This window comes from Fundulus heteroclitus, chromosome 18 (assembly GCF_011125445.2).
Source record: "Fundulus heteroclitus isolate FHET01 chromosome 18, MU-UCD_Fhet_4.1, whole genome shotgun sequence".
Lineage (NCBI taxonomy): Eukaryota > Metazoa > Chordata > Actinopteri > Cyprinodontiformes > Fundulidae > Fundulus > Fundulus heteroclitus.
Window position 1 is genome coordinate 5,907,721 of NC_046378.1, and position 18,771 is coordinate 5,926,491.

At 37.6% G+C, this 18,771-nt stretch overlaps 1 protein-coding gene across 2 annotated transcripts; it reads left to right on the forward strand.

The window, feature by feature from the left end:
* The first annotated feature begins 9,200 nt into the window (after positions 1–9,200).
* LOC105920504 (ubiquitin carboxyl-terminal hydrolase 37-like) lies at positions 9,201–14,331 on the forward strand. Of its 2 annotated transcripts, XM_021312635.2 has the most exons (13): positions 9,201–9,301; positions 9,412–9,455; positions 11,527–11,619; positions 11,698–11,769; positions 11,867–11,998; positions 12,095–12,218; positions 12,307–12,458; positions 12,596–12,695; positions 13,290–13,366; positions 13,499–13,607; positions 13,725–13,785; positions 13,928–14,085; positions 14,165–14,331. In XM_021312635.2, exons 4-13 carry the CDS (start codon positions 11,759–11,761, stop codon positions 14,168–14,170), a joined length of 930 nt encoding a protein of 309 aa, XP_021168310.1. In that variant the 5' UTR covers positions 9,201–9,301; positions 9,412–9,455; positions 11,527–11,619; positions 11,698–11,758; the 3' UTR covers positions 14,171–14,331. The 2 variants fall into 2 exon arrangements, with proteins under 2 accessions (XP_021168310.1, XP_036006068.1); XM_036150175.1 differs by having other exon boundaries at positions 13,928–14,331.
* The last annotated feature ends 4,440 nt before the right edge of the window (positions 14,332–18,771 follow it).

Here is an 18,771-nt window from a genome sequence, read left to right on the forward strand (position 1 = left end):
TATCACCTGTCTTTTCTTTTTCATATCACCCACACACGTTTCCTTTTCTCCACAATGTTCACATCTTCTTGTATCAAACATATTTAGTAGAACTAATCTCAGTAAGTCTTGTGTGGTCAAACTAGTATTTTAAAAGCTATTTCTTGACTTAATAGCTTTAGTACAATCATTTATCCACCATGGTACAATCTTCCTTTCTTTCCATCCACCTCCATTCTTTACTGACTGTTCTATTGCCTCTAGTATGATTTGTCAAATACTCCTATTCACACAATTTATATCAGTTGTCATATCAATGCTCTCTAATTTTTGATTAGTGATACAGCTACATTTACTCCAATCTGCTTTACTAATATGTTACCTTTCACCATTTCCTATGTTTTTACTCTCCAGTTTTATCCCTATATTAATTTTAACCTGATAATGATCGCTTCTAATTGTAATTTTTTCTGTATCCCATAGACAAACTTCTGCCAATGAATTTGACACCAATGTGAAATAAGTGCAGATGCTGTTAGTTTCCTGACATCAATTTGGTTCCTCTACCATCATTAAGACATACTAGTTTGTTTGTTTTTTATCTCCATACTTCTTTAATTTCCTGCCCATTTTATCATTACTATTCCCCCATAATGTGCTGTTAGCACTAAAGCCCCCACACCAAATTATTTTCCCTACTAGGTACCCCATTAAATCCCCCAGTGACTTATTGTTTTTCATGAATTATAGAAATCAATTATTTTAAATGATCTCTCTGTATCAAATATTTTTATTATTATGTATTCCAAATATTTTCCTTTTCCTAATATTTGATATTGTATTCCTTTTTTAATAAATATAATACAGCCTCCACCACTTCCTTCTGGTATAGCCCTTCTTATTCTATCAAAGCCTCTGATTGCAAAGTCCAGTGTAGTTTTTAACCATGTTTCCTGTATGCAAATAGATTCTGGTTTCTCCTCTGATCTATCAGTATATCCCTTTAATTCCTTTCCATTAGCAATTAAACTTCTTGTATTTCATTGTAATATGAAATGAAAGACAATATGTCTTTGTCAGATGGAGTTTCTGGCCTTCCAACTGTTTAGTAATGTTTTCCCAAGATCCTTTGTTGAACCCTAAGCATTTTTCTGCCCCTCAGATTAGTTAATTGAATCTTTTCTAAATTTGTGTTTAGACTGATCTGTGCAGTTAATGACCTATGCTATAAATAATATTAGTTTTTCCACAGACATTTTTACACTTTCCTCTGATTTTCCATTACTCTGTTGGTAAATTTGGATCTTATTTTGACCTGCATTCCTTATTATTTCACTCTGTACACTCTTGACAGCTTGTACATAACTTATGGTTTTACTAATTTTAATTTGTTGAATTTCCTTTGCCTTGTTCCTTACCTTACACCCTCCAAATGTAACTCTATGCTGTCCTCCCCAGTTACAAATTTTTATATTGTTCATCTTCCTTACAATCTTCAATTGTGTGGACTTCTCTGCACTTTGGACATCTCTGTGTTCTTTACAGACTGCTGCTATATGGCCATATCTCTGGCATTTATAACAACGGAGTGGTGAAGGGATGAAAGGCTCCACTGGATAACTCATATAACCAATCTTAATGTCTTCTGGCAATACTTTTTCTTCAAAGTCTATCAAGATTGACTGACTTAATACTCTTTCTCTGTTCACATTTTGTGTTGATCTTTAAAACGGCCACTTCCGAAATCCACAGTCGTGTCTGACAAACCCAAAAGCCTCTGATGTTGAAATTTAAATTTAACGCTGTAACTCCCCTCCCACACCAACTAGCTGTCATCCTCTTACTGGAGCTTCTCTCAACCCCTGTCCTGTATGTCCGTTGTCTGTTTATTGTCTTACATTTAAAAATTCAGACACCTAATACGTTTTTATTGACAGTTATTATCATACCCCATAGTCCTGCTTCTGCTTCCACCTATTGGTTTGTTGGAGTTGTTGTTCTTCTTTTCACCACTGGGTGTCGCTCTATGGATGAATGTGAAAGGCAGACAGAGATGTCTAATGACTGCAATGACGATTTGCAACATTTATTTTATGATATCTGTTGAAGTGCTAAAATTATTTGGCTTAGTGAACATTGAAATTACATCGAAATGATTTCCTTTGGACACAGCTGGGTAGATATGCGTACAAAGATCTAGTTCACGGGGTAGCTTTAACTGAAAACTACACAATGTTAATTCTCCAGTTTCTGTCATTTTGCAAAGGTTCTCTGCCTCTTTGACCTTTCATGTTCTGCCACTTTGCACCCACAACATTCAATGGATTTTATATAAGTTATGTTCCAACACAAAATGATGCATGGATTCACGTGACTGAATTCCCACAACATGCTGCTGGCTGCAATCACCATGATACTATGGCAATTGTGTTTTTGGAATGACGTTGAATCTAGGTCCCAAAAAATAGATTTTAGTGTCAAACAGGCAAAGCAAAGATGTTGTCTGAATGCCCCTGTATTGCTTGTGGCGAACAGTAAATGAGAGTGCTTAGTATTCTTTCAGCAAAGGCTTTCCTTTTGCAAATCATCCTTAAGGTCACATTTGTGGCATGCATTAGTAATTCCAATCCTGTCAACAGACTCGACCTCCTGTGGTGTGGATCTCTGCAGCTCCTCAAGTGTTATTGTGGGGAGGCTGATGCCTGTATAAATGCGACCCCCCCCCCTTCAGATTTCTTTTATAAAAAAATAAAATAAAACATGTATCATTTTCATTCCAATTCACTATCATGAACTTGCTGTTGGCCTATCATTAAAATCCCAATAAAACCAATTTGTATAGTTGTAATGTGACAAACTATGATAAACATAAAGGGGTTTGAATACCTTTAGTAATAAAAACCCTCAAGTAGCATTTGAAGTAAAACCAAGGATATCATTCCACATTTTCAGCTGCTTAATGGAGTTATCACATTAACTTATTTTGCAGAGGTCTGGGACAATAGTATAAATCACTCATGTTTTACACTCAACAAAATAAGATAGAATGTTTGAAGGAAAATAACCCTTTAACGCGTGATACAGGTATTTGTGAAGAAACTTTACATTTCTAAAAAAGAAAATCTTCTTTTGTGGCTTTAAAAAAATAAAGATAAAATGTCAGCCTTTCAAATCTTATTTGTATCATACCAGATACAATAAATTTTCCTCATGTTTTCTGAATTTTTATGTAGAGTGTGTCAAATATATTCATTTGTATGTTGTAACTTGCATGTCCAGAAAAATACTGACTGTTGAAGAGGTAGATGTCTCAGAAATATTTATATAAAAATGTGGAGATATAGGGTCAATAATCTTGAGCTAGCACAACAAAACCATGCAATTATTAATATGATGTTATGTCAGAACTTAACTTTTAGGTCTGTTATAGAGTAAAAAATGCTTTATCCTTCCCAGGATAAAAAAAAATCAATAATATTCTGCCTGCTTGATTTATTACAAAAGAAAATATTTTTTTTAGCTCATGCTAAACTGACACGTTTGCTTACATAATTATACATATTTCTTGTATTGTTTAAAGTTTAAATCATCTTCTTGCAATGACGGATTAAAAAAAATACATCTCATAAAGAAATAATTAATTAAAGAAATAGAAGCTATTGTTCTGTACTTAGCTTAGTCATTTCCTCAGCATTTTGTCAAAGCTCTTTTTCTGACAAAAAACAAACAACACAGAGACCGTATAAAGTCAGCAGTACACACTGTACCAAACAAAGGCCTTTATAGAGGGTTTCTTACTTTGTGCCAATGGTGTCTTTGAGAATTAATGAAAAAAACAAGAAACTCCTAACATTTTTAAAAGGGGGATTCTTCTCACATGGAATCTATTGGATATATTATAATTTGTATGCTGGTCTTCTTAGTTCAGTGTTAACCTGCATACTTCTTAATAATAATAATAATAATAATAATAATAATAATAATAATAATAATAATAATAATAATAATAATAATAATAATAATAATAATAATAATAATAATAATAATCAATCTTCCATAATCAAGAAATGTTTTCTAATAGCCTTTGTGTTTGAAAAAGTGAATAGGATTATATTTGTAACTGTTTCAAACCCAGAAAGGAAGAGTCAAGATCAACCCTTGAGCACTATTGACACAGCCACACTGAACTGTTATGGCCACAAACAGTTAAAAACCATGAAAAAGCCTCATCACTTTTCCAGTTTATCATATGTTGGCAGTTTGTAAAAGTGAAATGGTTAAACGCATGATACAACAGATCTTCAAGTAAACATCTGAAATCTGGGGTCAAAATTAACAAAAATAATGAATTAAGTTATATTGGAAATAGAAGGAAATGGGCATGTAGGTCTTTATTTTACAAAGTGGGTAGGTCTTTATTTTACCACACTGACAAAGTGATAAAGATGAATGGGTCTTTTGAGTGAATTTGTTTAGTGCCATACTGCGCACAGATGGAAAATTCAGGCTCAACAAATATAAAAAAGAAGATCAAAGATGTGTAACTCCCAACCTAAAAACACTCTGATTTTGGGTTTACAGGTAAGACCTATGTTAATATTTACAATTATTTGAAGCATTTAAAGCCTAAATACATGCTGTTTATTTTTGAAACCTGTTGCTGTGACATGGGCTGTTGTCCCCTAGTCACCTTCTGGAACTGTTCTATTGTGATGTAAGCTTCTTCAGAATCTTCTCTGAAGTCTTCTGCTGGGAAACTCCCACAGTCAGAAGATTTGGTCCTGCATTTCACACAGATCTTACAGACCAAGAGATGTCCAGAAATGAAGGTTGTTTCACTGACCCCATCACTGTTTCTCCTCTGTTTTAGACCTGCTTCACTGATTATCCTCACACTTCACCTGATTTCTTCATCAAGAGTCTTGGAGGTACTGTAGTCTCTGAGGCCAGTTTCTACCAGCTTACATATTATTTTCCTTGTTTTATTTTCACAGAAAAAGCAAATCATCTGTGAAAAAGTTGAAGGAAATCTGAGTTCAACGAAATGTAGATTGGATGAGAGGTGAGAAAGATGATCAAATGCAAACTGAGAGGAAGCACATAAATGTTTTATAATGTCATGCACCTGAAGGCTTTTGGTATTGCAGACTAGCGTAGTGAAAGCAGTGGTTTAAAATATTATTCCATAACCTTCTGTACTGTAGTTAATCGAATGTAAGGTAAACCACTATTTCAGCTGCTTCTCCGATCTTTCTAAAACACATTATATTGGCATTTTCGTATGAAACTTAAAAAGTGATGAAAATGTTAATGACATTCCTAATCAACTTGACAACTTCATTTAACCCTTCAACTGCCCAACTAAAAAAACCTAAATGAAAAAAAAAGTATTTTTTGCATTTCTAATTCCCTTGGATGACTAATAACAATAATCAATAATTTTTCTAAGACATACCCTTTAGATTTAAAAATATTGACCTCTAACAAATGGCTGTTGTGTCACTTAATGGTTAAGGTACAAAACTGTAAATAGCACCAACAACAGAAAAAGTAACATAAACATGTTCATTTCTAAATAAAAATAATCAAAAAATATCCAGATTTCATCTAAAATTAGAAAACGTGATAAAGTGGTAAACATATTAAACCATTACGTTCCTTAACTTTACAACGCAACACACTTCATTGGTGTGACTGTGCAAAAGCACGGCTGCTTTGTGATTGTTAGAAATTACAAATGAAAGCGTATCACTTTTGGTGATACGCTTTAAACTATTCTATGGTTTTGTGTTCAAATACAAGAGAAAATTCTCACTGTAATACATCTTCAGGACATGGGTTACATCGTCCATGCTTGCAACAATGACAAGGCCAATATGCCATGGTGCATATGCATCATAGTGCATATCAGGTTGTGGTTATGGTCGTGAGGGTCGTCGGGTGTATCTTTTCTTTTGTGAGTGATTGTGAGGGACAAAGTGAGTGATTGTCAATGAACTATGGATACCGGCTTGTTGGCTGGGGTCAAGCTTTGGGCAATTACCAGATGTAACCTTTTTGACAGACATCAGTTTCTGGTTGAGAAGGCCACAGGCCCTCTTGTTGACCAGCCAGGAATTAGCAACTCACAGCTCAAGGCTGTGTCCAAATATGGGCAGATACCATATCCTGGACATAGTCTTGGGCTCCATCCAAAAACATTTAATTATAGTTCCTAGCTCCTGCTCCTTCACCTTTCATGAAGTCAACAGTAAGAGCACTATTGTGGGTAGGAAAGGAGCTCTGGACTGCGGTGCCAATTTAGTACAGCCTTTAACTTATACGTCATTATGCAATGAAAATGCAAATGGATGAGTCTAGTAAAATCCAGGCCTACAACCCTCCAAAAATGAACTACAAAGTGCACACTTTCTTCTCCCTGGCTGTTTTCATTCATTTCTGTGAGGTGGGCTGTGCTTGTATATGTCACATCATGCAAAGGATATTGGGATTCCTTATAGTTCCTTAGCGCCAGTAAGGTACACTGTGAGGTTCCAATGCTAAGTTAGCTGTGAGAGGAAGCATACAGGCCCCTTTTCCTTCCTTACTGATTGCACTATTCAGACAGCACTTATGGCGACCGCTGACGCACTTCTGCTTGGCTAAAGAGTCCTTACCCAATAGAGGTATTCAAATGAAGCCTACGTCTTGTACAGGTGAATTAGCATGTCAGCAGCATCTGAGTGTCCATGTGGTCCCAAAAGATTTTTTGGCCTGTAGTAACTTAGGTCAACTTATAAACCAAAAGAAGTAAGGACTAGGAACATTCTTTTAGCATATTCAGGATGTACTAGCACTTAATGAGTCCTTTATAGAAATAGATAAACTAGATCATGAGTTGATTATATAGAAAAGTATATGTTTTATTGCATTAGTCTGAATTTGCTACCCTTACCATTAACTGACAAATCAACCATTTGGTCAAGTATGTTTAAAAAAAAATAAAAATAAACCTGCCTTTTGAGATCTTTGTTGCATCAACGGTCATAATTCTGCTTATTAAGGCCTTTATTTTCAAAATATGTGGGAAAAAAGCATCCAGATTTTTTAAGGTTTACCCAACAAAAGTCATGACCCAATGCTTGATTTTCTTGTTTTTGACTTCCTGGTTAGATGAGGGAAAGAAGAACCTACCATGTATAGTCATAGTGACAACTAGTTGATCATTTGAGCATTATATACGTGCTTGATCAGTTTGAGTTTGGATAGACACTCCCTTCTTAAAAATTTAGTGACTCATAATTTGGTCTACCAGTTTTATAAATGACTGAAGTAAAGAATAACCTTCTGTGTTTCTGTTTATGACCAGGGTCATTGTTCCTGAAGCCCCAGATGTCCAAACCTCATTAAGAAACAACAACTGGACAACTTATTGGTGCCCCTGCCTGTTTGGATACAGGCTGGTATGTTCACAAATCCGGAGCTAGAAGAGTCTCATTATTTACAAATACATATACATGTACAGGACAAGAGCCCCACAGGACAAGGTCCACACATGCACATAAGATCCACACACGCACAGGATGATTCACACATGCACACAAGATTTACACATGGACAGGACAAAATTCACAAAAGTATTTCTTATCCATATACAAGTATATATTAATTTATTAACTACCTCTGGTCTTTAAACTTCACTGCATTTCTGTGTGGATTTTTGAGTCTTTGCTGACTTGATTCCATACACAAATGCATTTTTTTTAACAGGGGATGATTTGCAACTATTCAGAAATCTCCCTTGTTTCAGCCAATCACAAGAATCTGCTCCTGGGTGATGATTTACTTATAAGCCAATCACATGAGCCTGTTCACAGAGCGCTATGCACGTTATGAGCACATCTGGTGCAGTTCAGATTGTTTCGAACTCAGCATGGATTCTGGCATTGTCATTGTAGTAATAAGTGAAACATATAACTTGATATGTTTAGCTTGCTATCCGCTTGGTACGATACATTGTTTAATTATTGATTTTAAAACAGTTTAATTGTGCAACTATAACATTATCTAGCAATAAGCAAGCTATGCCAGCGCTTCTAGATTAACCTTACTGAAAAACAAAAATGAGTATAGATTTTTTTTCCCCCTCATAAAAGGTTTACTTTGCAATAGTCTGATGATTTTGTAATTAACCACTGAGTCATCCCTATTACTGTTTGTAAACTAGACCCAGACATGCTTTCTGCTTTTGTAAGTGAGCTGCTGCAGTTCTGCATGCTCGCGTCAGTTATATCCAGATGTTACTTGAAAGGACAGACCCTGTGAAATAGTAATTTTATTCACAATAATTAAAACTTTATGGAAGGATACTATAGCTCCATATCGACATGCAAAAGCCAAGCGTAGCTCCCTAGCATAACTTGCAGTACTTATCTCACTAGCTAATTTTATAGATGCACAATAAAAGCGTTTAAAATAATTAAATACAAAAGTTTCATACCAAATGGATAGCAAGCTAAACATATTAAGTTATATGTTTCACTTACCGCTCCACTGACGTTGCCAGAATCCATGCTGAGGCCTAAACAATCTGAACTCCACTAGCTGTGCTCATAATGTGCATAGTGCTCTGTGAACAGGTTCATGTGATTGGCTTATAAGTAAATCATCACCCATGTGGAGTACATTCTTGTGATTAGCTGAAACAAATGAGATTTCTGATTGGTTACAAATAATTCAGGTAAAAAAAAAAAACGTGTATCGAGTCAAGTCAGGGGAGTCTCAAAAATCCACACACAAATACAGTGAAGTTTAAAGACTAGAGGTAGTTAGTAAATCAATATATAACTGTGTATGGATCACAAATGCTTTTATGAATCGTCCCGTGCATGTATAAATCACATATGTGTATTTGTAAATTCTGAGACTCTTCTAGCTCCATACACAAAGCCCTGTCTTTATTCATCTAACTAGTAGGAGTTTGGGAAAGCTGTAATGTAAAGAAATATTCTTGGTGGTTTTTAAACATTCTTTTGTGCTTTGCAACACAGAAAAAAGACAAAGCATCTTCAAAGAGTGAAACCAAGCCCATCGAGGAACAGCAGCAAAGGTGAGAAAATCCCGCATCTGCCCTGACAAGATGTTGGAAACTACAGATGGAAGTGGGCTTCAAGCCGCCAGACAATAAAGAGCAATGAAGTGCTACAATAAATTGCTGTGTTTGTCTTTTATCTGCAGATTTGACCTCTCAGGTGGTGTAGATACCACCACGGCACATCGGCTTGAGAAGAAAAAGAAACACACGAATAAGAAGAGTTTCTGGAGACTATTCAATTGCTTCAGAGTACATTTGACCAAATCTAACACTTCATGAGCTTCATTTTGGACCTGCTTCTTACGAAGTGTTGCAAGTTGATTTTGTTTATTCAAATGAGTTTGTTGTTTGTCTGACAGAGAAAAACACCTTCTGATAATAATCCTCAGGATCATCAGAGAAGGTAACAACCTAATATCCACTGTATTTACGTTTGATTGTATTACCACATTTTCCCACATTACAACAACAAACCTAAGTGTAATCCTTTGGGACTTCAGTTGACTGACAAATTTTTAATTAATTAAAATGAGAAAAATGTGTGCATTTTAATTCAGAACCATTTACTTTGATACCCCTAAATTAACTCTAGTGGAATCAACTGGCTTCAGATGTAACCTAATTAGTTTGTGGCACCCCAACAGAATTAGCACTTTAATGTCAACTCTACTTATATAGCACATGTAATACAGAGAGCTCTGTACACAACAAACAGTATAATATATAAAACAACAAACACACATGGAATAAGAATAATTTAAAATACTGAAAAATACAAAAATAATAAAAGATAATGAAAGATAATTAAATAATCTACTCAGCTTGAGTTAAAAGCCAGCACAAACAGGAGGGTTTTTAACAAAGACTTAAAAATGCAAATAGACTGGGCTGTTCTAATATTTAAGGGAAGACTATTCCAGAGTCTGGGCAGAGCCACAGCAAATGCAAAACAAAAAACAGAGGAAAGACACGCATTACAGAGACAGAGGGGAAACATTACAGAGGGAAGCACATCGCACTGGAATAGTAGCAGCAGGTCCGATACAGTATAAGACAAGTTGGACTGAAAACTCCCACATTAATATTTACAAGCAACTCTAAACAAATACCAGTAACTTTTAACTTTTATTTAAAGGGACTCATGCTTTCAGCACTTTTACAGTCCTCTGGGAGTTTGTTCCAAAAACTAAATGCTGTTTCTCCATGTTTGGTTGGCAATGTATTTAGGTGCTTAGCCATTCAATGATTTATAGACTAACAGACGTATTTTAAAGTCTATTCTCTGAGATACAGGGAGCCAGTGGAAGGACTTTAGAACTGGGGTGATGTGTTCCACTTTCTTAGTCTTAGTGAGGACGCGGGCAGCAGCGTTCTGGATCAGCTGCAGCTGTCTGATCCACTTTTTAGGCAGACACAAAACACAGTCATCAATTTGACTAAAAATAAATGCATGGATTAGTTTTTCAAGATGATGCTGAAACATTAGTCCTTTAATCCTGGAAATGTTTTTCAGGTGATAGAAAGCCAACTTTACAAATATTTTAAATGCTTTTAGAGGTTCAGATCAGAGTCCATCATTACACCCAAATTTCTGGCCTGATCAGCAGTTACTAGCTGAAGCAGCTGAAGCTGTGCACTAACTTTAGCTCCAGGGAAGGGGTCAGACAAATAATGATTTCAAGACTTTAATGGATGGTAGACCACACAAAACCTCGGCCATAGAAGGGAAACCTTTTTGTGGGTTGACTGGCGCTGGTGGTGGCAGGTAATGGGTTCACCAGAGAAGCGATAGTATTTAAACCAAGTCCACTGGGCTTTGACCAGGCCCATTTTAAAAAGCTATAATGGTGGTGGGAATCGTTTTGGGTAAGGACTTTGGTGTGATTAAGCGCAAAAGTGCTCCCAGATCTGATTACAAGCCATTTTTGTTACCAGAATCCTGCAATGGGCACAGGCTATTCAAAAATTAATACAATATTCAAGGTCAAAGTAGTTCAAGAGCATCAGGTCACATTGGGCCAAAGGTTGGTGATGGATTTTGCAATTATATTAACAGACCTGTGGCCTTATATCTGAGACATTCAGCTGAAAAGAGCTGTCATCTCCACCTGATGGTGATGACTGGACAGCTCCCTGTGCATGTGTGGCTCCATTGGTGCCTGTTGTGGTGGCAACAAAAGGAGGTAGAAGCTGTTAAACTGATGTAGTCCTGTAGGGCTTGATTGTCGTTAGATACTCCTTACAGAGCAGACAGATATGCAATCCCATTTATGTTGATCATGGACACGATGTGAAGGTGTCACACTTCACACTACAATCAGTTACATATTCACACGCAGACAACAAGGTGGGTAAAGTGTCTTGCCCAAAGACACAATAACTGAGACCGAAAGAGCAAGGATTTGACCCAGCAACCGTTTGGTTAAGATGTTTTCTAATGGTTGATTGAAAAATCCTCATTCTCCACTTTGCAGCTCACTTCAAACTGAAACTGAGACCCAACAACAAAGGAGCCACACTAAAGAGGACATTGCAACGGTAGCGCACAACCAGGAACTCCCCACAAAGTAGCTCCACCAATACCCATTCAACATTGGAAGATGAAATATTAAAATCGCATCGGCTAACTGTGTCTGTTTGTGTAGCAACAATAGAATCCAGGTCAAACCCACTAATTGTGAACGTAGTTCAAAACATCAGGAGGCAATGTTTCTCGGGTAAAAAATGTCTGCAACCACTGATAACACACATAACCAAAGGGAACAATGAAACAAGGACATGATGGGGATGTGATTTTGTGTATTTATGCATCAGATTTCCAAACCCTGGCTTGATCTGCTACATGAACGCCAGCCTGCAGAGCTTGCTCACGCTCACGGAGTTTGTGGAGGACATCAGATCCCAGGAGGATGTGCTGGCACTGTGTCCCGAGGCTCAGCTCATAAGGTAAAGTAAGGACAAACACACACAGAGAAAACACCTTTCTGTGGATTTCTCGCCATTGTTTGAGGACAACATCAAGCAGAAGCCTTTATGTTCCAGGTGTTTTCTGAACATTGTGAAATGTCGCAGTTCAGCTGATTCCAGACTCAAACTTGAGGCAGTCATGAAGTTCAAGAGGGTTCTCTCTCTCCAGGCAGTTGAATTTGGGTGTGGCGGCATGAAAGTGAGATAGCAGCCTCATGTGGGTCAGTGTTTTACCTGTCTGCGGTGTTTGACATTAATTCCACTCTGTCTGTTCTTGTGCGTTTTAGGACGCCCATGAGTTCCTAACAGCAGTGTTGGATCAAATCAGGAACCTGGTGCTTCCCCTATCAAAGACGGCGGCCTGTATGGGGAGAAGCTACAGCTGCCCAGTCCAGAGACATCTACTGTTCAAAATGCAGAATACTAGGATATGCAAAGGGTAAAAGCACTCGCAACACTGAGTTGAATATACATATCTTCACGCTAGTACTGAGCCATCTTCATTGATTCAGGAAGAATCACGTTTTAATGTGTGTAAAAAATGGGTAGCATTTTCTATTTCTCACCTGGCTGCAGCTGTGGTGTTCGGTCTATAAGAGAGGAGGAATTCACCACGCTCTCTCTGGATGTGATTCCCGGAGGCTCAGTCCAGGATATGATCCACATGCAACATATGGTACAAGAACCTTGTGCCTTTGATTTGTTGGGTTACACTTTATTTGAAGGGGTGTACATAAGACTGACATTACACTGTCATAAACATGACATAACACCTGTTATGGCCATAAATGACTCTTTATGAATGTTTAGGACTGTTGTCGTTAATTGTCATTCGGTAAATTATGCCACTATTAAAGCAAAGTTGACATTGTTTAAAATGTCTTTGTTATGACAACTGGGCATTAACAGAGACAAGATTAAGTTTAGGGTTTGACTTGGGATTTGGTTAAATTAAGGGCTTGATTTGGGGTTTTGTTAAGGCTTGTCATAACAAAGACATTTTAAACAATGTCAACTTTGCTTTAACAGTGTCATAATTTACCGAATGACAATTAATGACAACAGTCCTAAACATTCATGAAGCTGTAACTGTGTAATGTCAGTCTTATGTACACCCCTTCAAATAAAGTGTTACCATTTGTTGTTGCAGCTCTGACTAATATGGTCCAAATCAAGCAGCCCATCATTTCATGTTTTAATCGCAGTGCATCTCTGTGGATATTTTGTCTGTTTTTATCGTGTTTTTATCATGTTAACGTGTTCCCTACAGGAAAGAGAGCTGGAGTTCAGGTGTCAGTGCGGGGGAAACTCATCGGGCCTGGAGTCCAGACTTCTCACTCTCCCCAAGTGAGTGGCAACACCATCTTCAAATGTCTGCTACAGTCTAAATTTGTTAGATGGGTTTCTGCAGCAACTGGCTCCACCCCTATGAAGTCTGAAGCATTTAGTTTAAATTGCTGTTCTTATCTCTGGGTCCAGGTATTTGATTTTGCACCTAAAGAGGTTCAAGTTTACGAAGAACCGTGTGATGATCAAGCTGGTGGACCCCATCGTCCTCAGTAGGGAGATGCTGGTGACTGCTCACCAGGTACATAGATTTACAAAGCTCAGTACCGAATGCTGAAAGGAAATGTGGAAACAATGTGTGATGGTGACAGGAGAGTTGTGTTTGATGCTCACTGTTTTAGCCTCTGATTGTTCACAGGGTGACCAATCGTACGGCCTGATCAGTGTCATCAGCCATGTGGGTTCTTCAGCTAGGAAAGGTCAGATAACACCTTTGGACACTTTAATTTTTAAACATTTGACTGGGCTTTAAATTTAAACTTTGTAGAAACTTTAAGCTGAAGATGAGATAGAAACTTGGCTGTTTTTCAACCATAAAATTCTAATTTATTCTTCCATTAGGACACTACGTGAGTGACGGACTACACCCGGACTGTCGCATGGAGGACGGAGCGGATCGATGGCTCCACTTTAATGACATCTATGTGTTGGAGACAAGTGGTGAAATGGTTTCTAAGTGGAATTCAGAGGAGTCATATGTCCTCATCTACCAGAGGAGGGTAAGACTACACTCACTCTGATGACAGCTAGTTAATTTCACTCAACTGTAAGTCATGAACATCTTTTGTCTGTTTTCAGGCGTAGCTCACCTTGGTTTGAGGACACCCAGTCCTGAGGAGGAGGGGTAGACTCCAGAGAGCCGGGTTCCTCCTGAGGTTTCTTCCTAAAGGGGAAAGCTTTCCTTACCAATGTTTGCATGGTCACAGCTGCTTTGGTACACGTTGTCATGAATAAATTATTAACCCATCACTGGTTCACTTGCGGATCAAATTACATCTGAATCAAACTCTTCCCTGGACTGTTTATAATGTTTAATTCACATTCACTTGCATAAATAAACTGAGTCAAATATTACCTTTCCTCACAAACCGCCATTCCGAACATTCAGGTAACACACCACAAGATGGCACTCTCCATTACAAGCTGATAATAACAGCATTTTAGTCTGGTTTTCATTGTCATGACTGTATTTCTGTTTTGTGGGACAGAGCAGAAGTGCTTCTGCAGTCTTTTTTTGTAGATGAAGTCAGAGGTTTTCCTGATGACTACTGCCCTGTGGCTCCCCCACTCTCTCCGAGTATCAGTGAGTGATTGCCCTTTGGGAACGCCATAACCATTACCTTCTCTCTGACCCTACCTCTCTTCTGTTTTAGAGAGAGAGAGAGAGAGAGAGAGAGCGCTAATAGGGTCTTGCTTGTTCAGAAAGAGAGGCCTGATTGAAACCCCAAAGATCAACTTCAGTGTCATGCTTGTAGCACTCGTAATCACTAAGGTAATAAGGTCATATGCAAGTGAAACAGACAGAGCCGTCACTGCTTAGGGTCCCTAAAAAGTCAGGGTGTCATGAATCAGAGACAGGTGGACCCAGTATTCAACCAGACAAGCAGAGGTTAGGTGAAAGAACATTTATTTACAAAACGCAAAGCCAAAACGGGTATCAAAACAAAAATGGGAAGACTGCATCCAATAACCCAAAAATAACAAAAAGCAGTCACTGACAAAACTATGAACAAAAACAGGGGACAGGCTAACTTAGAAATCCAAAGACAAACAGGGTCAGATAAACAGGCAAAGAAAGCTGGACTAGACTCACCATTTGGAACCAAAAAACAAACAATGATGTGGCAGATTGCAGGGGGGTATAAGTAAGGGAGTGAATGGAGTGAAACTAATTAGTGACATGGGTGGAGCTAATCGGGAACAGGGAAGTGCTTGGGAGTAAACTGAAACCGATTGGATGGTGACTGGTGAAGGGAAGTGACAGGAAGACAAAAGAATGCTGGCAGGTGAACTGAACTTAGACTGGTGACAGAAATGGTCTGAGCAGGCCGGATAAACTTATAACCTAAAACAAAATCAAACACTAAGACAGAACCAAAAATAGAAACGGAACTTAAGGCAGGAGAGTGAAGTAATTGACCCAATACAAACAAAAACTATAACCAAACCCAAATCATGACACAGGGGATATATTAAAATAATTTATATTGTTGAAAATGGAAGTTTCAAGAGAATTGGAAAGTTTACTTTGTAATATATAAACAATAATCTTCATTGTTTGATAGTTGTGTTAACATAATTACAATTGGATGCAACAAGTTTAAGCTTTGTTGTGTGTTTCAGGTCCAAATCCATTTTTGCCCCAGCAAATATGGATTTGGGCTCTTACTTTAGTTTTGTAAAGCTCACTGAGGTCAAAGGTTTCTTGAAGGTATATTAAAACATCCTAACAGATGTGAAGACCAGACTCCTTTCAGCAACATATCATCCAGGGAAAGGTTTTTCAAAAATGAGGGTTTCATTGGCATAAAATAACCAAGAACACTCAAAACTAGGGTTACGGACAGATTTTTTTCCAGTCATTAAATTGTCACCTAAAGGGATTAGACATTTTACGACCTACGTTGGTATTGTGATTGCATGGCAATTATCTCACTCGCACACATTACAGTTTCTTTGTTTTTCTTTTTATCAACATATATTCTATCCAGTCAGTGTTTCTGCAGGACAAATTCAACACACCACAAATTAACTCTGTTAGAAAAGCTGCCATAATGTTCAGACAATGTGTCAGCGAAAGCATTAATAGATTTAATAATTGTTTCTAAAGACACACTTAATTCAACACATGCAGCAAGTGTCAATAATCTCATATGCTCCTGGTCATGTTTCTTGCGTTTGCAGTTGATCATCTTGCTTTATAAACTTTGAAACTATTTGATTTGCTTTGAACGTTATATCTTTTAATGCCCAGTGTTTCAGCAGCTTTCATGCTGCTTCCACATGATAGCTGAGGATATCTGAGTGCAGCTCAGAGCATGTCTGATGACACAGACAGATAGAAAACTGTGTGGAAAAACTCCTAGGTTTTAAGGTAAAACCCCAGACTCACAATAGCAATAAAATTATATGAACTGCTAGAAGACAGCTTGACAAGGAGCACCCCTGACAAAATTTGGCCCCAAGTCAAGCTGGGGGTGCAGCAGATAGAGTGTGAACGAACAGCAGGTATTGTTTTTTTTTTAGTTTCATTAGGGACTGAGACCCTTAATCACTATCAAAAGGCAATGCCTGAGTTTGGAATCAGGACATCCAGAGTATGTTTACTTTAATCCCCCATCCCTACTAAAGACAATACAAAGACAATCAACCAATCAATCAATCAATCAATCAATCAATCAATCAATCAATCAATCAATCAATCAATCAAACAAACGCTATTGTTGAGCCGTTATAAAGAACAATATGAACCACAACAAGCTGCTTCTCATGGTGCAATTTAATAACTGGACAGGTGAAAATCACATTTTTTTCTAACTTCTCTTATATCAAATATACCATTCACAAGAAAGAAAAAAATCAGAAGCCCAATTTATGTGGGAATTTGTGATAAATAAGAGCAAATTATATTGCTAGTCTATTAATGCAACATGTACTTTCTTATCTCACTCATCCAGAAACCCGTCTATGATGGTAATATGAATGCCTGCACAAAAGCACATAATCGTCATCTTGTTATCTCTCTGTTTCACGCATTTGCACCGAGTTTCATTGACAGAATTAATCAGCATGGTGATGAAAAGCATGCCCAACCAAACGAGATGGCACTCAGAATAGCACGTCAGCCAAAAATAGCATAAGCCGAGCAGAACGTGTCATTAGATAAAGGCTGTACTGACTAGAGGAGGATGATATGTGTAAAAATCAGTGCTAGTCACTCAAATCCCAATGATATGTAGGCAATGGGTTGAGCAGAAACAGAATCCATTTCATGCATGTGCAGCCACAGATAAGTGCTGCAGTTTGGAGATCTGTTTGATAAGAGGTGCTAATCTCTGCACGAGCACCACCAGCATGGATGGAGACAATTTAAAAAAACAGATCAAGGTTAGATTTATTTTCCTTTGAGAATGTATACCAGAAACAAAGCAAGTTTTTGAATCCTTTCATAATATGCTTGTAAAAGCTCTGGTTAACTGAGCCATCATTATTGCAATAAAATCTGTTCAGTTATAGATGTTTAACATTATCTAGATATTAGGAATTGAGATCTACATCATTGTTAAGTATGTCTTCAAGGAACTGTTCAGTCGGTGTCAACACATGATTTTATCTGGTGAAATATTGTAACGTGTTATCATGGTCTCTGGTTATGAATGTGAGTGCTTCCTGAATCTTCCTGACTCTGTTTGAGGCTCCTGTTTTTTGAAGTAAGAAAGGAGGTAGTTCTTGAGTCTGTGTTGCATCAACTGAAAGCTGAAGAAGCTACCATCACTTTTAAAATATTTTGTGGGGGGAAATTTTGCTGAGATGACAAAAAGGATGATAGACAAGCCTCCTAAACCTAGATTTGGGAATACAGGTACCTCTCAAATAAGTATAATATCATGAAAAATGTCCATATTTTGTCATTGTTTTCAGAAAGTGGAACTCATACGTTACATAGATTTATTACAGATAGAGTGAAATATTTCAAGCCTTTATTTCTTGTAACTTTGATAATTATGGCTCACATATAAATGAAACCCGAACAGAAAATTTTAATATTGGGGGGAAAAGTGAAATATTGGAAACTCATGGCGTCACACCCTAATCAGATCATTAACGCTAAACAGTTGCAAACATTTTCTGAGCATCTAAATGGTGTCAGTTAATTGTGTGTTGGAGATGGCTCCAAGCGCAGACAAGAGCTCAGGAGCCGCATGAAGAAGTGGATGTTTGATAAAACAAAAGGCAAACTTATAGACCTGGGCAGGTGAACACAAGAACCAGGAACGAAACAAGGAGCTGATAAGAACAGGGGTAGCATAACGGAGGACGTGACAATGAGTGAGACGAGCTGGCAGGATAAATAGGAGAAGACACAGAGGGTAAGGCAGGTGAAAGCGATCAGAGCAGGTGAAAGATGTGATGGGGAGAGCGATGATATGACACGGACAGGAGGGAAACAGAAGCTCACAAGAATACAAAAACCATGTTGAATAACCAGACTATGACAAAATAAACTCACTAACTGAAGTGAAGACAGGTCTGCAAGAAAATAAGCATCTAACTGAAACAGAAGTAACCAACTAATTAATAATGAGCAGAATATTAAACAATGACAGGAAATAACAGAAGCAGACTAATGAACAATGCTAAAAAAAAAAAGGTGAAAACAGACAGACTGCACCATCTCCAGGAAC